Source organism: Mauremys mutica, chromosome 6, assembly GCF_020497125.1.
Source record: "Mauremys mutica isolate MM-2020 ecotype Southern chromosome 6, ASM2049712v1, whole genome shotgun sequence".
Taxonomy (NCBI): domain Eukaryota; kingdom Metazoa; phylum Chordata; order Testudines; family Geoemydidae; genus Mauremys; species Mauremys mutica.
Genome location: NC_059077.1, coordinates 122130046 through 122149925, shown reverse-complemented (window position 1 = coordinate 122149925; position 19880 = coordinate 122130046). Strand labels below are relative to the sequence as shown.

The following is a 19880-nucleotide window of genomic DNA, read 5'->3' as shown; positions in this document are numbered from 1 at the left end:
CTCAGCTGCTTCATTCTTTAGCTCTTTCAGATCTGGTAGATGTGTAACACTTGGTCCTGGTAGCCTTTTGCTAGCTAGCTGCTCAGATTGTTCTAGCACCACTTGTTGCTCTTTCAGTGTTTTGATAGTAGCTCATCTTTACAATGTGAAGAATTCCTCCATCATTCTCTAGAGAAGGTAAATGTTTTTGCCTCAAAGTTCACCAGTATTTTTATCCTTATTAATTACTCTGTTTACTCCTTGCTGTTTCTGTGGACTCATCAGTTCTTTGGCTAGATTGCTACTAAAATACTTAGTCATATTTGTTTTTATGCCTTTGGCTGTTTGCCCTTCCAATATCTTCTTAGCCTTCCTAACTAGCATGCTATCTATTATGATTTGTACTTTCTATGAGCTTCTAGTGTTGAATTTCCATTTTCTGACTGACTCCTGTTTGGCTTGATCAACTTCTTGAAAGTTGCCATTTCACCAAACTGTTTTTTTACCTTTCCACTTTGTTTAGTGATATGTGTGCCTTTGATTATTGTAAGGCTACATGTAAGTTTACTTGCACTAGTTTCATTTGGCTAGCTTAATCATTTTTAAAACGCCCTTTTCTAAAGTTTAGTTGTCACCATGACAGTATGATTCTTCCCCCCTCTCCCCTCTGAAGATGTGGAACCTAATTTGGTCGTGATCACCATTATCTAGTGCAGGCCTGCACAACATGCGGCCCGCCTCACTGTGCGTCCTGCGGGGGGATTCTAAATCCCCCGCACACGGCTCTCTGCGGGCAGCCCAGAGCCCTTTAAATCCCAGCCGCGGCCTGGATTCAAAGGGCTCTAGGCTGCCCGCAGCTGCAGGGAGCCCAGAGACTTTTAAATCCCAGCCGCGGCCAGGAATCAAAGGGCTCTAGGCTGCCCGCAGCTGCAGGGAGCCCAGAGCTCTTTAAATCCCAGCTGCGGCCAGGAATCAAAGGGCTCTGCGCTGCCCGCAGCCGCGGGGAGCCCAGAGCTCTTTAAATCCCAGCCGCGGCTCCAGCGGATGGGCTGGGGCTGGGATTTAAAGGGCTCAGGCTCCCCTCAGTGGCAGGAGCTCTGGGCACTTTAAATCCCTGCCCCAGCCCCGGAAAGCTCCCGGTTCCCCCAGCCACTGGAGCCCTGGGCCCTTTAATTTGCCCCTGAGGGCTCCCAGCCAACTCTTCAGCTGGGAGCCCCTGGTTGATTTAAAATCAAGTATCACCTCCCCACCCCCAACCTTCCTTTTTGGCCCACAGCTGTTTTGGTGGGGCGGCGCTGGGGAAGGAGGGTTTGTTTCTGCAGGGCTGGGTGGTGCTGGGGCAGGGTGTTTTTGCGGGGCTGGGAGGTGCTGGGGGGGGGGTGTTTCCGCGGGGCCGGGGGGGTTTCAGCCCTCAGCTGTTTTCTTTGGAGTAATGTGGCCCTCGCCGCTTTTCAAGTTGTGCAGGCCTAATCTAGTGGTTTATCAGTAGCTACTACTTGTACCAACTCCTGTACATCATTTTAAGAATAAGTCACAAATAGTCTGTCCTCTTTGGCTTCTGTAAACACAGCTGTCTTCTATGCAACAATCTTTTTAACGAGACTCCTGCTATCTATGAACTGCTAAATCTTTCAGTTGCTTGGAAACTAAGCTTGAAAATGAATATTGGAATAGGAGTAATCTATGCTACGGAATTAGGTTCTGACCGATCTGTTATACAGCACAAGTTAAATGCATTTTTGATGCGTCCTTAACAGCTAGTCACTACTTCATTTGATTATGAAACCTTAGAATTCCATACAACACTTTTTTGTACATTTATTTGTCTTCTCAGCCTTAAGAATTTGAAGTACTTCAAGTTTTTTCTCATGTCACATGCTATGTTTTTACAGTGCTAGCGGTGAAATGCATTTTAGTGTCTTAAAATAGAGGGTAATGTACTCCTTTCAGTCCAGTTACGCCTCATATTGGTTCAAAAGCTTGGTTTCTGCTGGTCCATAATGTTTAATTACATACCCGAATTAAACAGAGGGAAAGAATAAAAAAGCAAAGAGTGTAAGGTAGAGGTTAAACATTATCTTCTTGCTGTATCCAAATAGGGAAGCTTGCATGCTCTGAAGATCTTCATTCAGATTATGAAATGTTTTCCAAAATAAACTAAAATTTGTAGTTCTGAACCAAACACCGTCAATCATTTTACTGAAATGCAGTTTGGTAACACCTGCAGTGTGGGAGCTGAATGTAACACATTGTAAAACCAGTTTTTCTCCCTGCTTTAATGTTACTGCTATCATTTTATTCTACCAATATATGTTCCTTTACAGCAAGAATGTGTAAGCAGGTGGCTTCTTTACCATGCTTAAAATTGCACAGATTTTAGCAGGTCATAGCTTGGCCCTTTCTGGGTCTGCTGTTTAAATAAAAGGAACTAAAATGATGCACAGAATTTAGCTTAAGTGTTTTCCTCAGACTTGGTTGCTTCCCATATTCTGCCTTGTGGGCTGCTCAGTTCACACCCTGGGTCCTTTCTACAGAGCCAATCCTTGCTCCTTAATATCTGGCTGGGGCTAACAAACTACCTGCATCAGGTCAGCAACGAAGTCACATTTTTTCCAGCAGGATCAGCTAACAGCAACAGAGGAGATAAATTATACACTTAGTGGTCATGTATTGAAATTTTGGAAAAGATTTAGTGTGTTAAAATATACTAGGGGCCAGCATTTAAATCTAATTCCGTATATGTTGCTTGTGTACTGTATGCTTATGGAAGTAAAGGGATATGGAAGCTATATAGCGTTGCATGCTGTAGTCTAATTTCAGGTGTGAGCTACTTGTTTGTGTGAGAGCCCTTAGTTTAACCAACTTTGTTAAGCTGTTTTTTGACAAAATGCATTATCGTAGCCATTTACTTTGTTTTCTTGTGAAGTTTTTCTCCACAGTTCCAAAAAATATTTGTTTTGCAACAAAATGTATGTAGTGTTAAAAAATTGATCATGTTCTCTGAATCCAAAAGCAATTTAAAAAAAAATACAGGTTATCAAAAACTTTATGGTGAAAGTTAATACTAGTGAATTACAAGTGTGGCTCTCAGGCTTCAAGTGCTCTTGATAAATATCTGTCATCCTAAAATGGTTTTAAGGGTGAAGTACAAAGTTCTTAAAATTTCAAGCAGACTTCTTGTGATTCCAGAAGAGGAAAAAGTACATACCTATTTCTTTGTATAATAGGTAGTGGTGTATTTTAACTATCAGAGGCATGTACCATCCCCTAAAAAGGCTTTTGCAGATTTCTGTTTGCTCTGCAAGTGATATAAGAAATGCCATGAAAAATGGTTTGAAAAGAGCTATTCTGTTTTGAAATCCCTGTCTTCCTTTCCTTTTGTTATGGTATTTGTCATCTCCTTCACCTTTGAAGGAAAAAAGTGTTCAGTTCAGATTTCTTAGTTTCATAGGAGGCAACTTTGTTGGTACAGAGCTGATTTTATGTTTGAAGTCATATTTTTTCATTGTGAGAACCTAGTTTTAGCTTTTAGGAAAACCATTTCAGTTTACTTTACAGCCACTTTATTCAAATACAATTTTTCTTCAATTTCTAAGTAAAGTTTTAACTATAGGGAAAATAGGCTATAAATACAAAGTACAACTTGATAAATTTTACCGAACCAGACCTACTCCTTTTGATATTGTGCTCTGATGAACTTTCTTCAGGGTCCACTCTTCTCATTTTCATATGCTTTAATTATTGGCTTGAATGAGATTACTTATATGAGTAAAACAAGCAGGATTTGGCCCTAAAATGTAGTCTTTTGTGTCGGTAAAGGAGCTCTGTTATGCAACATGCTGGCATAATTTAGAAGAAAAACTGTTAAGATCAGAATATCAACTCCTTCTACTTGCTTACAGAATCTGAGCTATATTAATGTAGTAATTACCAATCCCTCTCATCTACATTATTCAAAGTATAATTTTCAAATACAAAATAAAGGGTCGTTGAAGCAACTAGTATGAAATCTGGCCCATTCCTGTCCACTAATAGCATGAGCTAAAGCCAACTGGAGTCAATGGAAGCACTCCAGTTACCTTTACTGGAGTTGGATCAGCCCCCAAGATCATCCAGTGGAAGGCACTAGATAAGTCAGAGGGAGGGATAGCTCAGTGGTTTGAGCATTGGCCTGCTAAAGCCAGGGTTGTGAGTTCAATTCTTGAGGGGGCCACCTAGGGATCTGGGGCAAAAATCTGTCTGGGGATTGGTCCTGCTTTGATTTGAGCAGGGGGTTGGACTAGGTGACCTCCTGAGGTCCCTTCCAACCCTGAGATTCTATGATTCTTACATGGTTTGTTTCACTGCCCATTTTTATCAGGTAAATCCTTTAAAATTATATAATACCCTTATTCCATACATAAAATGCCTGGGAGCCTGAAGTTGCATATTGATATCTGTGATACAAATTATTAGGTTACTCCAAGACTTGCTACATAATCAGTACACCTGGGATGCTAACAATTGTGTGTTTCTTCTACAGACACCAAAGATGCTGACTAGAAAGATTAAACTCTGGGATATTAATGCCCATATAACCTGTCGTCTCTGCAATGGATACCTTATCGATGCTACCACTGTAACAGAATGCTTACATACCTGTGAGTATGACTATGATTCTATAGTGTGTTAAAGAAGATTAATGTTTTTTTACATACTAGATACTTCCGTTTTCAGTTGACATTTAAAAATCTATTGTGGCTCTGCCAAAACAATGAAAATTTTGGTATATACTTCACGTTTTAAGCAAAAATTATATTGTCTCATGAAGAGAACAAGAGAAGCAAAACCATGAGCCCTAGCTGTGTTGCACAGAGCTGAAACCATATACATGTATAATAAATGGAAGTGGTTTTAAAAAATATCTTGCAGTGATTTAAAAAAGTAGTAGTTATCTCAACAGCAATAATCAGATGGATTTTTCACATTCGCAATATTGGTAGTTAAAAAAATTATCATACTAAATACTTAGTAGAAAATTTGTACTTCAGAATATGAAGACAAATGCTAGAAGGACTTTGAATTGTAACTAAGTTGTTTTGGAAAAAACAAACCTTATTCTCTGGTTATAGCGTCTGTTCAGAACTCACCCTGGCGTGAGACAGGCAGAGATCCCAAATTCTAGAGTATACTATAGGCAGTAGCAGCCATGAGTGCTAGTCCCTTCTCCCCAAACTTGTGGTCACGCCCTGCCCTCACAGTAACCTTAACTACTTGCCTTTAAACCACCTGTTCAACTTTTTCTTCAGTTACCACTCTAGCTCTTTGTCCCCTCCAGCTTTGGGGTGATGCAGTATCTCTTTTTAGTGGTTTTTCTCTGCTTTCTATCTATTCTGATTATGTTGATAAGGGCCATCGGAGAGAGGTACTACGATTAAACACCACCCAGTCTTGCCACCCTGTCCTGTACTAGTTTTTACTTCTCCCACCCCAATGCAAGAATTTGGTTGTAGAAGTGGCCAGGGCTGTACTGTGCCCCATAACCCTGAAATGTTATGCTGGGATATCTTCTGATGAAGAGGTTGCCGGTACATTGCTGCTACTCTTTGCTTCATGAATTACCAGTCTAGTTTTGGAATCATTCCTCCCTGGTGGAATGAGTTGAAAGTTTTTTTGCTGATCCACCTAGTATCATACTTCAGCAATGCTATCACTAAAAGGACTGTGTTTAAATGGCTGATTGATACGATCTGCAAGGCCTAAGGCTAGAAAATCATGTCAAGGCTCATTTGATCTGAGGCAGGAAAGCCTTTGCTTGCCGGTAGCTCAGAAATGTGCATGGCAGGCAAGCATGTTCCATTCACATAGGCAAGGCATACATATGGTCATTGCTACATATGCTTGCCAAACACTATTTCTTGGATTGGGACTTGAGAAGAACACAGGTTTGGGGTGACAATCCTGCAGAACCTGTATCTGAAATAAGAGAGCTCAAATCTCCAGCCCCTCGAGCTTTTGTGTTTTCAGGTATGTCACTCGTTTGCATTGTCTGTGCTTTTGGAAAGTTTGCTTACTTCTGGTTCCATCCTTTAGGCTTACGTTAAGCTGGACAGGTGATAGGAGTATGTTACCTTACTATAATTTAAAAACTACAACAAATTCTTGTTGGTATTGGCATTGTTCATATTGCATGTGCTGTTTGGTGGGTATATGTTTGTTTTTTGGGATATCCCTTGAGTATGCAGGACACACTCTGCTGTAAAGTATCTTTAGAGGAAGGAAAATTAATTGCCTTTTTAATTTTCCCTTTTGGGAAATATTATCTTGGAGGAGTCTGTTTAAGATGTTGGATTATTTGCAACATTTACACATATTACATGCTGTCAAGGCACTGACTTCTCTCAATCAATTCTATTTTTGTGTCTGGCTTTAATTTTAAGGATCTTTTTTTTTTCTAATAACTGAGAACCAAACTGGAAGATTCCAAGGTACTATCTGGTCACTAGCGGGGTGGCTCACATGTCTGGTTGCTGCTTATTGCTTTCAGGGATACTCAAACCTTTAGAATTTCAGGGATTCCATCTGTCATGTTAGGAATTTAAAACTAGGGTGAGAATCCCTGCAGAGGATCAGAATTATGGGGAAAGTAAATTTCCTCCATCTCTTCCCATGCTTGCTTCCTTCATATGTATCTTGGTAATTATAACTCTCCAGTCTTATGACTTGGCCGGGACAAACTCCAACAGATACTATGTTTTGGTAGCTATTAACAGTCTTCTCCTGTTCATGCCTTTTCATTAACAATGGCAATAACAAAATGCTGCTTTTGTTAAATTGTTTTAATACTTCATCTTCTGCCTTGATACTTGAACGGCAGTGTGTATATCATAGAATGTCAGGGTTGGAAGGGACCACAGGAGATCATCTAGTCCAACCCCCTGCTCAAAGCAGGACCAGTCCCCAATTAAATCATCCAACAGATTTTTGCCCTGTATCCCTAAATGGCCCCCTCAAGAATTGAACTCACAACCCTGGGTTTAGCAGGCCAGTGCTCAAACTACTGAGCTATTCCTCCCCCCCTGAAAGCTGTCTTAATGTGTCATGAAAAGTTATATTCCAAATACAGATTTTTATCTTCAGCATTCAAAAGGATAATAAAAGATGAAGAAAGATAGATTTAAAAAAAAAAAGCCAGCAGGAATGAAAATGTAAGAAAGGTGGTGCAGGATATTGCAGTGGATAGTGACTGCTGTTTTCTAGTGGATGCTTTTTAAAATAAACATTCTGAATTATAGTTTAAAATAAGAAAAAAACCTTACAATTGAGTTTAAAGCTATAAACGATGGGTTTGATTCTGCTTTCATTGACTCATTGAGAGCAGGATTTGGGCCTCCTGGTTGCCTTCCTGGGCTTCCTCTTTGCTTGAGACTCTGCTAGTCTGGACCCCTTCCCCTGTGTAGAGTCCCACTGAAGCAGGTTCCTCTGCAGGATCTGGGCTTCAGTGAGCAGTAGAGTCATAGTCATAGACTTTAAGGTCAGAAGGGACCATTGTGATCATCTAGTCTGACCTCCTGCACAATGCAGGGCACAGAATCTCACCCACCCACTCCTGTAACAAACCCCTAACCTATGTCTGAGCTATTGAAGTCCTCAAATCATGGTTTAAAGACTTCAAGGTGCAGAGAATCCTCCAGCAAGTGACCCGTGCCCCACGCTGCAGAGGAAGGTGAAAAACCCCCAGGGCCTCTGCCAATCTGCCCTGAAGGAAAATTCCTTCCCTTCCCCAAATATGGCGATCAGTTAAACCCTGAGCCTGTGGGCAAGACTCACCAGCCAGACACCCAGAAAAGAATTCTCTGTAGTAACTCAGATCCCACCCCATCTAACATCCCATCATCGATCATTGGGCATATTTACCTGCTAATACTACTAGACTTGTTTTATTGTTCAGGATAAGAATGCTGTCCTGCTAGTTAAGTCATTAACATTGCTAGCAGCTGTTGTCATCTTTAATGTACTGACTGAAAATAGTGTAATACATTCATACATTACACCTTTGCTTTGCTGACTTTTGGCTTTTGATTTGTAATTATTCTTCAAACATACATCAACTTGTCTGAGAGGTAGATGGCACTGTTTAACTGCAGAAAGTATACCCCTGTAACTTAGTCTTTGGAACTCTTATAGCACTGTTGGGTAAAAATAATGAATTAGCCTGAGTTATTGGAAAGATGCTCACTTACCCAAATTTCCCACTTCATATATACACAGAAATTTTAGTAACTCAAAAATCATTAGAAAAAAAGAAAAATCTTTAGCTGGAATTTATTTATCACATAAGTAATTACTGTTTGGAGTGTTGTACTTGGGTTGGTCCTAGGATATTAGGGAGACAAGGTGGGTGAAGTAATATCTTTTATTGGACCAACTTCTGTTGATGAAAGTCCAGAAGAAGAGCTCTGTGTAGGTCAAAATCTTCTCTGTTTCACCCATCTTCTCTATAATCAATTACTGTCCAAGTAAATAATTTTGTATGATTTTCTTTAAACGGCTAATAGTATTAGGTTAAAATGCGTAACTTGTTTGTAAATTTCTGTAAAATGAAATAAACAGAATTATGTATGTAGACTTTGAAACAGGTCCAAAATCAAACTATTGTTCAGTGCTCTATTGTGATGTACGTTGTGTTTGGTGTGAGGTGAAATAGCACCTGAATGCCCTTTCAGGTAGGAGCTGCATGGTCACTAAACAGCAACTTCTCGGAAGGAAATATTTTCTTTGCCCCAAGTTTATGTCCTTGCCTCAATTTCCTTTTGTTTACAGCCACAGCTCAAAGTTTCTTTCTAGCATATGGTATTTTGGGTTGTGTATTATGTATTCTAATAGTTCTGAAGTAAGCTTTACCTGTTCAGGAATAGGACAATAACATAGTATGTCCTTCATACGTTGTTTATAATCTACCATTGTTCTAAGAACTCCCATGAAAGATAATGGAAATTGTGTGTTATTCAGTGGTATATTAGAAACTTATTTATATAAAAATTAAGGGACAAAATCTGAATTGTGTGTGAGTTGTTCTGTGACTATTTGTATGTAAATTAATTTCTTTTAAAATATTCACAAGAACACAAATGTGAACTTGTTTTAATAGTTTTTTTTCTTCCTAATTATAAATGTGTCTGCAGTCTGTAGAAGTTGCCTGGTGAAGTATTTGGAGGAAAATAACACCTGTCCAACATGTAGAATTGTTATACATCAGAGCCATCCGCTACAGTATATTGGGTAAGTGTGCTGCATACAATGAAAATCACAGATAATTAAAATCTCTGCAGGTCATGTGTAGATATCTCAGATTATGGCACAATTCTTTACTAGATTTTCTTACTTCCCTGCTGTTCTTTCTTAAATACTTAAGTGATCAGCTTGATTTGAAATTAAAATAACGGTTCTGTGTAAACAAAGTGGGAGACTGAATTTTGAAGTGATCTTTGAAACTTAATGTGTTTTGTCAAATTTAAGAAGAAGCGAAATATTTGTCTAGTTTTTACCAATTTCTACTGAAGTTTAGTTGGATTTAGTAATTTCTGGTTAGACTGTATCTGGTTCTCATAGGTTATATAGTATCTATTTCTGATTGGGCGAATTACATGTTTATCTAATATTTCATTATATTCACGACTGGTAGTTCAAATGTATTTTTTGTTATGGCAGATGCACTATGGTTTTAATGTTTTACTTGAGGTACTATTCAAAGATTGAAATCTGAAGATGGCAGCATTGTCATTGTTTAGTCTTCTGAGTGACTGTTAATTTGCAGGATTATCTAATTACACACAAAAGAGGTAAAGCAGCAGAAAGGTTAGACACTAGCTCTGACCTCTTTTGGTTGGAGCCAATGCTTAAGGATTTGTACCTACCCTCCTCCTATCCCCACAGCCACTCAGCGTCCATTCACAACATGCCCTAGCGTGGTTGTGGTATCCTGCCTGTATTGTCCTCTCTTGTGTCTCTACTGTATAATATTTTTGCAGGTTGTGCTTTCCCTTACTTTTTCTCCTACAGTTTCCTCTCAACTTAAATATTTCTAAGGCATCGGTCACCATGATAATCAGCTGCTGATATTTCCTCACGTGGCTTGGTCAACCCTAAAGAACTGTACCATTGCAGCTTTCATTGCTGAAAATGCAGCGCTGTAAGTTGGATCGGGGCAGTGCATCTACACCAGCTCTTTCTTTTAAGGTGCACTTCTGCCCTGCCTCCAAGCAAAGTATTTGATGAAATTGTTAGTTGCACTACTTTGAATATGTATATAAAAAAGCAGTGGATTTTGAAAAGTGTAGTCAACCCCCTGCCTTCCTTCCCCCCATTTTCTAGTTGATGACACAAATTGGGGGAGTGGTAAATAATGAAGAAGACAGGTCACTGATTGAGAACGATTTGGATCACTTGATGAGTTGGGTGCAAGCACCAATGTGTTTTTTAATATGGCTAGTGTAACCGTGTACTTCTAGGAACTGAGAATGTAGGCCGTGCTTACAGGATGGGGGAGTCTATTCTGGAAGCAGTGACTCGAAAAAGATTGGGGGATCCTGGTGAATAATCAGTCGAACATGAACTCCTGTGTGACACTGTCCAAAAGGATTACTGCAGTCATGGGATGCATAAAAAAAGGAAACTCAAGTTTCCCAGAGAGGTTATTTTACCTCTGTATTTGGCACTGGTGCCACTGCTGCTGGAATCCTGTATCCAGAGCTTTGGTGTCTGTTGATAAATTGGAGAGAGCTCAGGGAAGTGGCATAAGAATGATTAAAGGATTAGAAAACTTGGCTTAAAGTGATTAGTTTCAAGACGCTCTATCTATTTAGCTTAACGAAGAGAAGGTTAAGGGGGGACTTGATTACAGTCTATAAGTACCTATATGGGAACAAATAGGTTCAGTCTAGCAGCAAAAGGCTTAACATAATTCAGTGGCTGGAAGTTGAATCTAGACAAATTCAGGCTGGAAATAAGGTGTAAACTTTTAACAGTGAGAGGAGTAACCACTGGAAAAATTTTGCCAAGGGTCGTGGAGGATTCTCCATCATGAGTAACTTTTTAAATCAAAATTCGATCTCTTTCTAAGAGATTCTCTAGGAATTATTTTGGGAACGTTGTCTGGCCTGTGTTATACAGAAGTCAGACTAGATGATCACAATGGTTCCTTTGTTCAAGCTGCTGTTGAAGATATACGATTTTTGGAATAGAGAATGTGTACAGGGAGGAAATTGTTTTACATAAGTCTTAATTCTGTTAATCACTTGTTATGCAGACCCATAGCGTGACTTCTTCCCCTCCACAGACCCCAGTCCAGCTGGGAAATAAGTAACCTAAGCACCTCTTGTGATTCAGAGGTGAGAAGGCAGTTAAGTTTTCATACCTGCTTGCTGCTGTGGGTTGGTTACTGTAGATTGACTGACTGCTTGACTATGGTTCATTTATATTGAAATGCTCTTGGTGAAGCTTTTGCAATCTGGAAATAGACCCCTCACATCCATGTTAGAGACTTAGCTACCTTTTAGTGTTCCATTAGTTCATTTAAACCTAATTGTCCTCCCCCAGCTCTTAAAATATTGTTTAAAAGGTTGAAGTAATGAATGAACTGCTGCTAACTCTGTTACTACTGTTTCTGTCTGGTTTAAGTGGTTTCCACTGTTGTGGAGTACTACTGAGAACTGACCTCTGTTAGGAGCATACACTCCTGCTGTGGAGTCAGAGCCAGTGCTCACCTTGGAAAAATTTACCATGTTAATGCCAGATATCAGCTGGGATGGGTGTATTTTTAAAATGATTGCACTGTTTTTGCTTAATATTAGAACTGGGTGGTATTGGTTCAGAGGTCTGGTGATATTCTGGCTCTTTCAAATGGTAACTTTTCTAGATAGAATTGCCCTTTCTTGATTTTTTTTCTTTGTTTGAACTTCTGTTGAAAGCAAATCAGTATATTAGCCTCTCCAAGGAGGTTGAGGGCTAGAGGTTTAGGGTCTTAACCAATTTTTCTTTTTCCCCCCCTCCATGCCTAGTGTCAGGCCACCTTACCTTTCTGCTTAAGAATCACTGGACAACACAGCTTCTAGAGGTGCTCATTGCTCTTCTTAAATTTGAATGGAAGTGGTTGGATTAAGAGCAATTTACTGCCTCTGCTTATAAACAGCCGAATGTATGGGCTGAACTCCGATTTCTTCATTTATATGCTTTTCCTATGCATGCTTTTCTCTAGCTGTTGTAGGAAAGGAGCATATTATGGATAGTTCCTCCAGACATCCCCAGATGCAGGCTTGAAGGACCTGGGGATGTTAATGTCTCCTAGTGTCTCTGTGCAGTCTCATAACAAAATGGTCTATCTCTATCTATTTATATAGAAGTGTTGGTCTAATCCCATATGGGCAAATTCATTGCTAGTGGAAATGGGTAAATCTCTGTTGAAGTTGTTATCGTTTCACCTATTTACCACCAGCAAAGAATGTGGTATGTAACTTCATGAAACAGCTGTGTATGGAGGAAAACAAAATCTTCTAGACTCTGTAGAGACCCTGTAATTTAGATAGTCAAGCTGCATAGCATCAGAAACAGCTGGGACCAGATTCTCTGGTGCAGTGCACTATAACTAATGAAAATTTGATTTAAGTATTGTTCCACATGTATGAGAAATGTACAGTTATTCATAAAGATGTTTTTACCATTGCAAACCTTCAGTAATATCCTTTGACTGATACTGTGCTGAATAGGAAGGCTGTGTTAAAGTGTATTTTTCCTCATCTTGAGCTAAAAATTGCCTGCTTTAGGTCAAAATTCTATCAAGGTATAGTAAAATGTGCATTACCAACATGTGTACCTTGATGCAGTTGGGCACAATTCCACATTCTGCTCTAGACGGATCATTCATGTTCTTCTGTGTTCCGTTAAGGGTGGACTTCAGAAAATTCAAACATCCTGTTAACATTCTAGTATGTCATCCTCCACATCACATGGGTCACTTTGTTACCTCCTACCTCAACTGTTGGGGCTTTATCAGGCTTCCTTTCTCATCTTCGTCATGCATCCAACGAAGTGGGTATTCAACCATGAAAGCTCATGCTCCAAAACATCTGTTAGTCTATAAGGTGCCACAGGACTCTTTGCTGCTTTTACAGATCCAGACTAGCACGGCTAACCCTCTGATACTTTCTCATCTAGCTCCCTCTTGTCCGCTAAAATCATTTTCTCATATGACATCTTTCTGATGTTCAAGTACCATTTATAAATCTGAATATTATCTACTGTGGTGTTTAAAAGTCTATATTCCTGGTTGCATAATTTATTTAATCTTGGAGTCTTTCTCTTTAAGTGAGATGACATTTAGAATAGAGATGATTGATTAAAAAATAGGAAGTTTTCAAATTCTAATTGTTTTGTTCTTTTTGCCAGTCATGACAGAACAATGCAAGATATTGTTTACAAACTTGTGCCAGGCCTTCAAGAAGGTAAGTCTTGGTATGTCTTATTTTAGCTGTAAATGTTAGATTTACAAAGAGCTACAGTGCATGTTTAAGGGATAGCATAGGTTTTTCACCTGTCTGCTGCTTTTAGACAAAGATAGTGGTGAAAAATATACAGTGGAAGCATTTCGGCACTTATTCAAATTCTAGCACTGATTTTACTTTTTCCTTCTAATATGAGCTTTCTGTTAATGTTCAACAAAAGTAATGCTAACACCCAGTACTGGAAAATGTTCCAGTAATGAAAATTTGAAGATGTTTCAGGAAAATTAAAACGTTGTATAATGTTGCATAACACCTTAGAAGAAACCTTTTTGTGTTGGCATTATATTTTGTATGCACATTTTGTTTTAAATTCTACATTTATTCAATCATTTGGTTGCTGCTTTCCTATGTTGTCAAAAGTGAAGCATTTAATGCAGAGAAAGTGTTTAGTTTCAGCATAATTTTCTTCCTTTTGTTAGAGTGCATACTTTAGGCCTTTGCTAACAGGTAACTTCTAATTTGTGTGCTTCTTCTCATAACAGTAATATTTTGACAATAATGGGTGTCTTGAGCTGAAGGAATATGCTATACTAACTACTGGGTCATTCTCATTTTTTTCAATAGTGTTTTACTGCCTTTCTTATGTTTAGGTGGAAAATTTTCATTGAAACGAAGTTGTCAAGTCAAGAGGACATTCTCTCACTTTTAAATATGCAAGCTTAAGTAAAGAGACTATATATAAATGAAATTCTTCCAGGCTAAAAATTAGAAGTAGGGAGAAAAAAGGAAATTCAGAATCTCTTACATGTGTAACTGAACTGGCATGTAGCATGTACTTCAACTGAGAGATTTGTAGAAGGATACATGGAAAAATATGGAGTAGCTTTAAATTCCATATGATCTGAAATCACAGAAATGATGTAATAGCAGCCTCAGAAGATGAGTTGGTTATTCTACAGCTGAATGACAAGATATGTGGTGTAGCTTGGTAAAGCTGTAATTAGGAAGAGCAGAGAGGCAGCCAAAAGTGAAGGGATAGCGGTGTTCACACTCTTCTTGCTGGGAAGTGTCTTCTACGAGGAAGTGGGAGGAGTTTGAAACAATTTTATAGATGTTACATTGGCACTTATTAATTAAACTGTTTACATTTTTAAACAGCGGAAATGAGAAAGCAGAGAGAATTCTATCATAAACTAGGCATGGAAGTACCAGGGGACATCAAAGGGGAGACATGCTCTGCTAAGCAACATTTAGATTCGCATCGGAATGGTAATTTATTTTCGTTTGCTTTCTTTAGAAAAATGCCATTATGCTGATACGGTTATTCTAAACACCAATCATAATTATAGAAATTGTTTTATGGAGTATTGTACATTGTGAATGTGAGTGCATTAAACATCTAATAGTGTTAAGCTGTTCTACTCCTGGAGAAATTCTGTGCCCTATGCACACACAGAATTCATGTCCCCCACAGATTTCTTTGCTTCCCCGTAGAAAAATGACTTTCTGATGGGGAAGCAAAGGGAAGTTGCAAGAGTGGTCACGCACCCCTCCCTAGCAGCTCAGGCACATAGTTTCATGCACCTGGAGCAGCTGGTGGAGAGGCAAATCATCATGGTGGCTCCTACCCTGCCCTGGGATCAGCTGCTAGATCCACCCCCAGAAACCTCCCTGGCTGCAGGAAGTTCAGCATCCTCCCTTGCTTCCTGCCCTCATCACGCCTCCGTCGCGGGGAAGGGGTCATTGTATGGGGAGCTGCTCCCCTGTCCGCCCAACCTCCTGCATCTGGACCCCCCATACTCAGACCCTTCCTGTCAAGCCTCACCCCATACACCCAGAACCCCCTCCCCCCCCACAGCTCTCCATACCTGAACCCTATCCTGCTGAACCTCAGCCCCTACATCTGGAGACCCCCTGTCTCCAGACCCCCACCTCTGCACCCAAACCACCCGCTGCACCTGGACCACCCCAACAAGCCCCGTCACACCCAGAAACCCCAGAACAAGCATCTGTGCATCCAGATTCCCTCTGCACCTGGACTCCTCACTGAGCTGTCCGCACTCAGATTGTCCCACACACTGGGCCCCTCTCCACTTGATTCCTGCCTGCCCACACCCGGTGCATTTGGCATGGAGCGGCAGGGCCCTGGAGTGTTTCTGGGGCAGGCCCAGCCCTTGCACTGTGTCAGGTTGGATGCAGCCTCACTGCTAACTCAGTGTCCTGGGACAGGGGAGGGAGGCTGCAGGGTGATCTCCCACCTCCGTGCAGCCAGTGGCCTGTGCTCCCCAATGCCATGCTGGAACCTCCACATTTATTCCTTGACCAATAAAACTTGCAGAATTTTTAATTTTTTGGCGCAGAACTCCCGCAGGAGTACTATACGCTCACCTCCTGGGGTGTGGTGAAGCCGCTTTGCATCACACCACCCCTACTCTTAAACCATCTTAACTGGCCATAGGAAGACCACCCCAGCATGGGGGATCTTTTGGAGTAGTGCTCGTGTAGGAGCTCCTATGCTACCGTGATACTGGCTGCTAGCAAAGTTGGGCATGGTGTGGGTTATGGTCTGCTGATACCCAGTTGCCACCGTGGACCTGTGGGACTGTTGACAGTCGCTTAAAGTAGCAAGCCCAAGATTTGGTAGAGAGCAAAGGTCACATTCCTGAGCTGTGCTTTCCTCTCTTGCCATATCCAGGGATTTGGGCCATAATTTTGTTTCAATCAGTAGAGATTGATTGTGCATGCATAATTCAACCTCCCCCACCCCCAAATTTCCCATTAAATATCGTTTTTAGTGACCAAAAAAAAAGTATCTCACAACAGTTTTTCAGAGTTTACTTAAAATTTGAGTGAAGAGCACATCAATGCATAAAGCTAGGGATATCTCACTCTAATGCTAGGAACTGAGCAGATAGGGCTGGAATTATATTTTACTAGTAAATGTAATACCATAAGGCTTCCTTATGAGAGGAAGAGGAATAGAAATTACTGCGTATATAATACTTGGCAGAGTTGACATTTCTTTGGCAACCTGAAGTTTTTGAAATTCCTGACTTTTGAATACAATCTTGGGACAGTAATGGTGCATTGATAATATCTTTTTTTTATGGAGGAAAAATGTTTTTGGACATGGTGACTGTCGAGAGCTTGTAAGTTCTTCAAAGCAACAAATGCGTTCTTACTTAGCTTTGCATTTATGTCCTGATTTAAAGCCCAGTGTCTGTCTGTCCATTGTCTTCAGTGGGTTTTGGATTAGGGCCCTTGAAACATAGGTGCACTGCCCGTGCATCTACATCTAGCTAAGTATGCATTCAGAAAATACCAAATACCAAAGATGATTAAGCTCCTTTTCAATTTTTATAAAATGAGCTCACCTCCAGTCTAATGCATTCAAAAACTTATAAAACCCCATTTGCTTTCTCTTGATTTGATTTTTGTTACTATCGATTGAGATTACCTACAGTTTAACATGAAATTACAAGATGTTAATAATGCTTTCCTTTCTCATTTAAGGTGAAACTAAAGCTGATGAGAGTTCAAACAAAGAAACATCAGAAGAAAAACAGGAAGAAGATAATGACTATCACAGAAGTGATGAACAGGTAGAATATCTTTCAGGCAACTTTTACTTTGAAATCAGCCAGGTTTTTTTAGTTTTAGGTTGCCATTTAGCTTTATTTTCATTATGTGCTATGAGGGACGAATAATCTTTATATCCATACTTTGATCAATCGATGGAAGCAAGGCACTGTTTTTCTGTGTTTTTTAGTAGAATGTATAAAGTTGCACCAAGTGCCTTTATGTATAGGGAAGGAGTGGCGTTTGTTTTTCAAGAAAATGTCATTAAGGATCAGTGGCAGTTATAATTGTGATTGTCTTCTATCCTGAAATGAATTAAAAAATGTGCCTCAAAACTGATATGTGAGATCTGTGGCTGAGAAAATTACTCTATAAAAATGCAAAGTAATTTAAATCTACAACTTTATCTAACACCTTAAAATATATTTAATACAGATGATGATTTTTTGCTGCTTTGTAGCAAAAACAGAAAGGAAGGAAGAGAACTTAATGACATCTTTTTATACTCAAGATCAGGACCAAAATATCTGTCATAGGACCAGCTCCATAGCCCCTGACCTAGGCAAAGCAATTGATTGCCTAGTCTGCTGTTTGGATGAGAGCCAGATGTCTGAGGCAAAATCCATAGAAGTTGGAGTTGTGATGTTGGTCGGGGAAAAAACAGAAAAAATGACAGAGATACCACCTCCACTGAGGGTGTTCAGTTGTCATTTGTGGGGCAGGTGTGCATTTTATCAATCTGTCTGGACTGTCATCTACTAGTAAAGTAGGTCAGTTTTTTACCTTTCGTATGGCCAGGTGATTGTTGTTGTTAACTGCACCTTCGTCAACTCCAGAATAAATTTAATGCAACATGCTCTACATGGGGCTACAACTTAAACCACTCATCAGATAAAAAACATGTAGAATAAACTAACTCATCTGTTATGGAATTCCCCCCACCCCACCAAAAAGCATAGGAAACTGTGCTTTTAAATCTACACTGGCTTCCCGTCCCCCAAGTACTGGCTACAATTGAAGGTGTTGGCTTTTACCTATAAAGACACAAATGGCCTGGGACCTACTTTCCTGAAAGTTGATCTCTCAGTGAGGATGCCACCCAGATACAGGGCTGCTGGCAAAGCATTCTCTGAAGGCTCCTTTAGGTTTGGGACACTTGCTCCCTGTCTGAAGCTGCTCTCATTAATCCACCTTGTGGCACACTGCAAGTCCCATTTGTGTTTTCCCAAGCTATGAAGGGTTGGAAGGATGCTAGTAGGAGATGATTAAACACCTTACCCACGTCTACCCCTTCTGGGTGGGGATTTAGTGCTTTTTACTGGGCAAAGTGGGAGTCCATGGAGCAGTCTGTAACTATACTTTTATCATGTGGCCAAGAGTGTCCCAAGCAAAGGATCTCCACACTTCCAGTCTTTGTGTAAGCAAGAGATGCTAGTTGATTAGTCTAATTTTAAGGTTATTAATACATTGAATAGACTGTCAGGAGCTGCTGAGCTTGCTTTGACTTGCTGCAAGTTCCGGAGACAGGCCTGGGGAGGCAAAAGGAAGCAACAAGGGAGGGGTTGTCTATTCCTCAGTTCTCCTGTGCAAAGCCCAGTGAGAAAATGGAGAGTTACCCTCTCCTGCATTCCTAAAGTTTGGCTGTTGCAAGAGGGCTTTGTGGGAGAATTTCAGGGGGGGGGTTCCCCTTCCTATACACCTGCTCAGGACTGCATGAGGAGACATTGTACCTCTTCTGACCCACAGCCAACTCCCTGGCAAACCTTAGGAGGTTCATATAGGGCCCAACGCCATGAACCTCGGTAAGCTTTGCCAGTCCCCGGTGAGCATTAATAACTTCATGCAGGAATATGTGGAGCCGAAGGCTCATTTGTAGGGCCCTACCAAATTCACGGTCCATTTTGGTCAATTTCACGGTCATGGGATTTTATAAATTGTAAATTTCATGATTTCAGCTATTTAAATCTGAAATTTCAAGGTGGTGTAATTTTAGGGGTCCTAACCCAAAAAGCGGGGGGAGTTGCGAGGTCATTGTGGGGGGGTGTCTTTGTGGTACTGCTACTCTTACCCAGCAGCAATGCTGCCTTCAGAGCTGGGCAGCTGGAGAGCGGTGGCTGCTGGCTGGGAGCCCAGCTCTGAAGGCAGAGCTGCCGTCAGCAGTAGTGCAGAAGTAAGGATGGCATGGTATGATATTACCACCCTTACTTCTGCACTGCTGCTGGCAGGGCGCTGGCTTCAGAGCTGGGCACCTGGCCAACAGCTACCCCTCTCTCGCCACCCAGCTTTGAAGGCAGTGCAGAAATAAGGGTGGCAATGCTGCGCACTCTCCCCCCCACACACACACAAAAAATAACCCTGTGAACCCTCCTGCAAGTCTGTTTTGGGCCAGGACCCCCAATTTGAGAAATGCTGGTCTCCCCTGTGAAATCTGTGTAGTATAGGGTAAAAGCACACAAGACCAGATTTCATGGTCTGTGATGCATTTTTCATGGCTGTGAATTTGGTAAGCCCTACTGATTTGGGATGGGGACCCTGATAAGTTGCCTAATGTGGTGTGGGGTTTGGTGACAAACCACTAAGATATTTTTTGGGGGGGTGGGTGGGGGATATCACTTTGCTAAGTGGAGCTCTGTTGCCATGCACCACCTTCTCTGAAAGTCATGAAGATTGCCCCCTGTTCTGCTTTTCATGTTTCCGACAGTGCAGTGTTCTTCAGTCTCAGGTTAGGATTAGTTAAAAATTAAACTGTAATATAAAAGTACCTTGTTACGGTTTAGTGCCTGTTAGTAAGGCTATGATTTTGGGACAGCTGTCAGTGTTCATGGTAATCTTAAATTTGAATAA

At 40.7% G+C, this 19880-nt stretch overlaps 1 protein-coding gene across 5 annotated transcripts in view; it reads left to right on the top strand.

Moving 5' to 3' along the window:
* PCGF3 (polycomb group ring finger 3) overlaps positions 1-19880 on the top strand; it is a 105568-nt gene that overhangs the window by 66722 nt on the left and 18966 nt on the right. For all 5 annotated transcript variants that reach the window (XM_045021522.1, XM_045021518.1, XM_045021520.1 and 2 more), the window contains 5 exons: positions 4502-4619; positions 9144-9240; positions 13402-13457; positions 14616-14726; positions 16971-17059. In XM_045021522.1, coding sequence (XP_044877457.1) covers positions 4511-4619; positions 9144-9240; positions 13402-13457; positions 14616-14726; positions 16971-17059 — 462 coding nt within the window. In that variant the 5' untranslated portion in view covers positions 4502-4510. The remainder of the gene's footprint in view (positions 1-4501; positions 4620-9143; positions 9241-13401; positions 13458-14615; positions 14727-16970; positions 17060-19880) is intronic.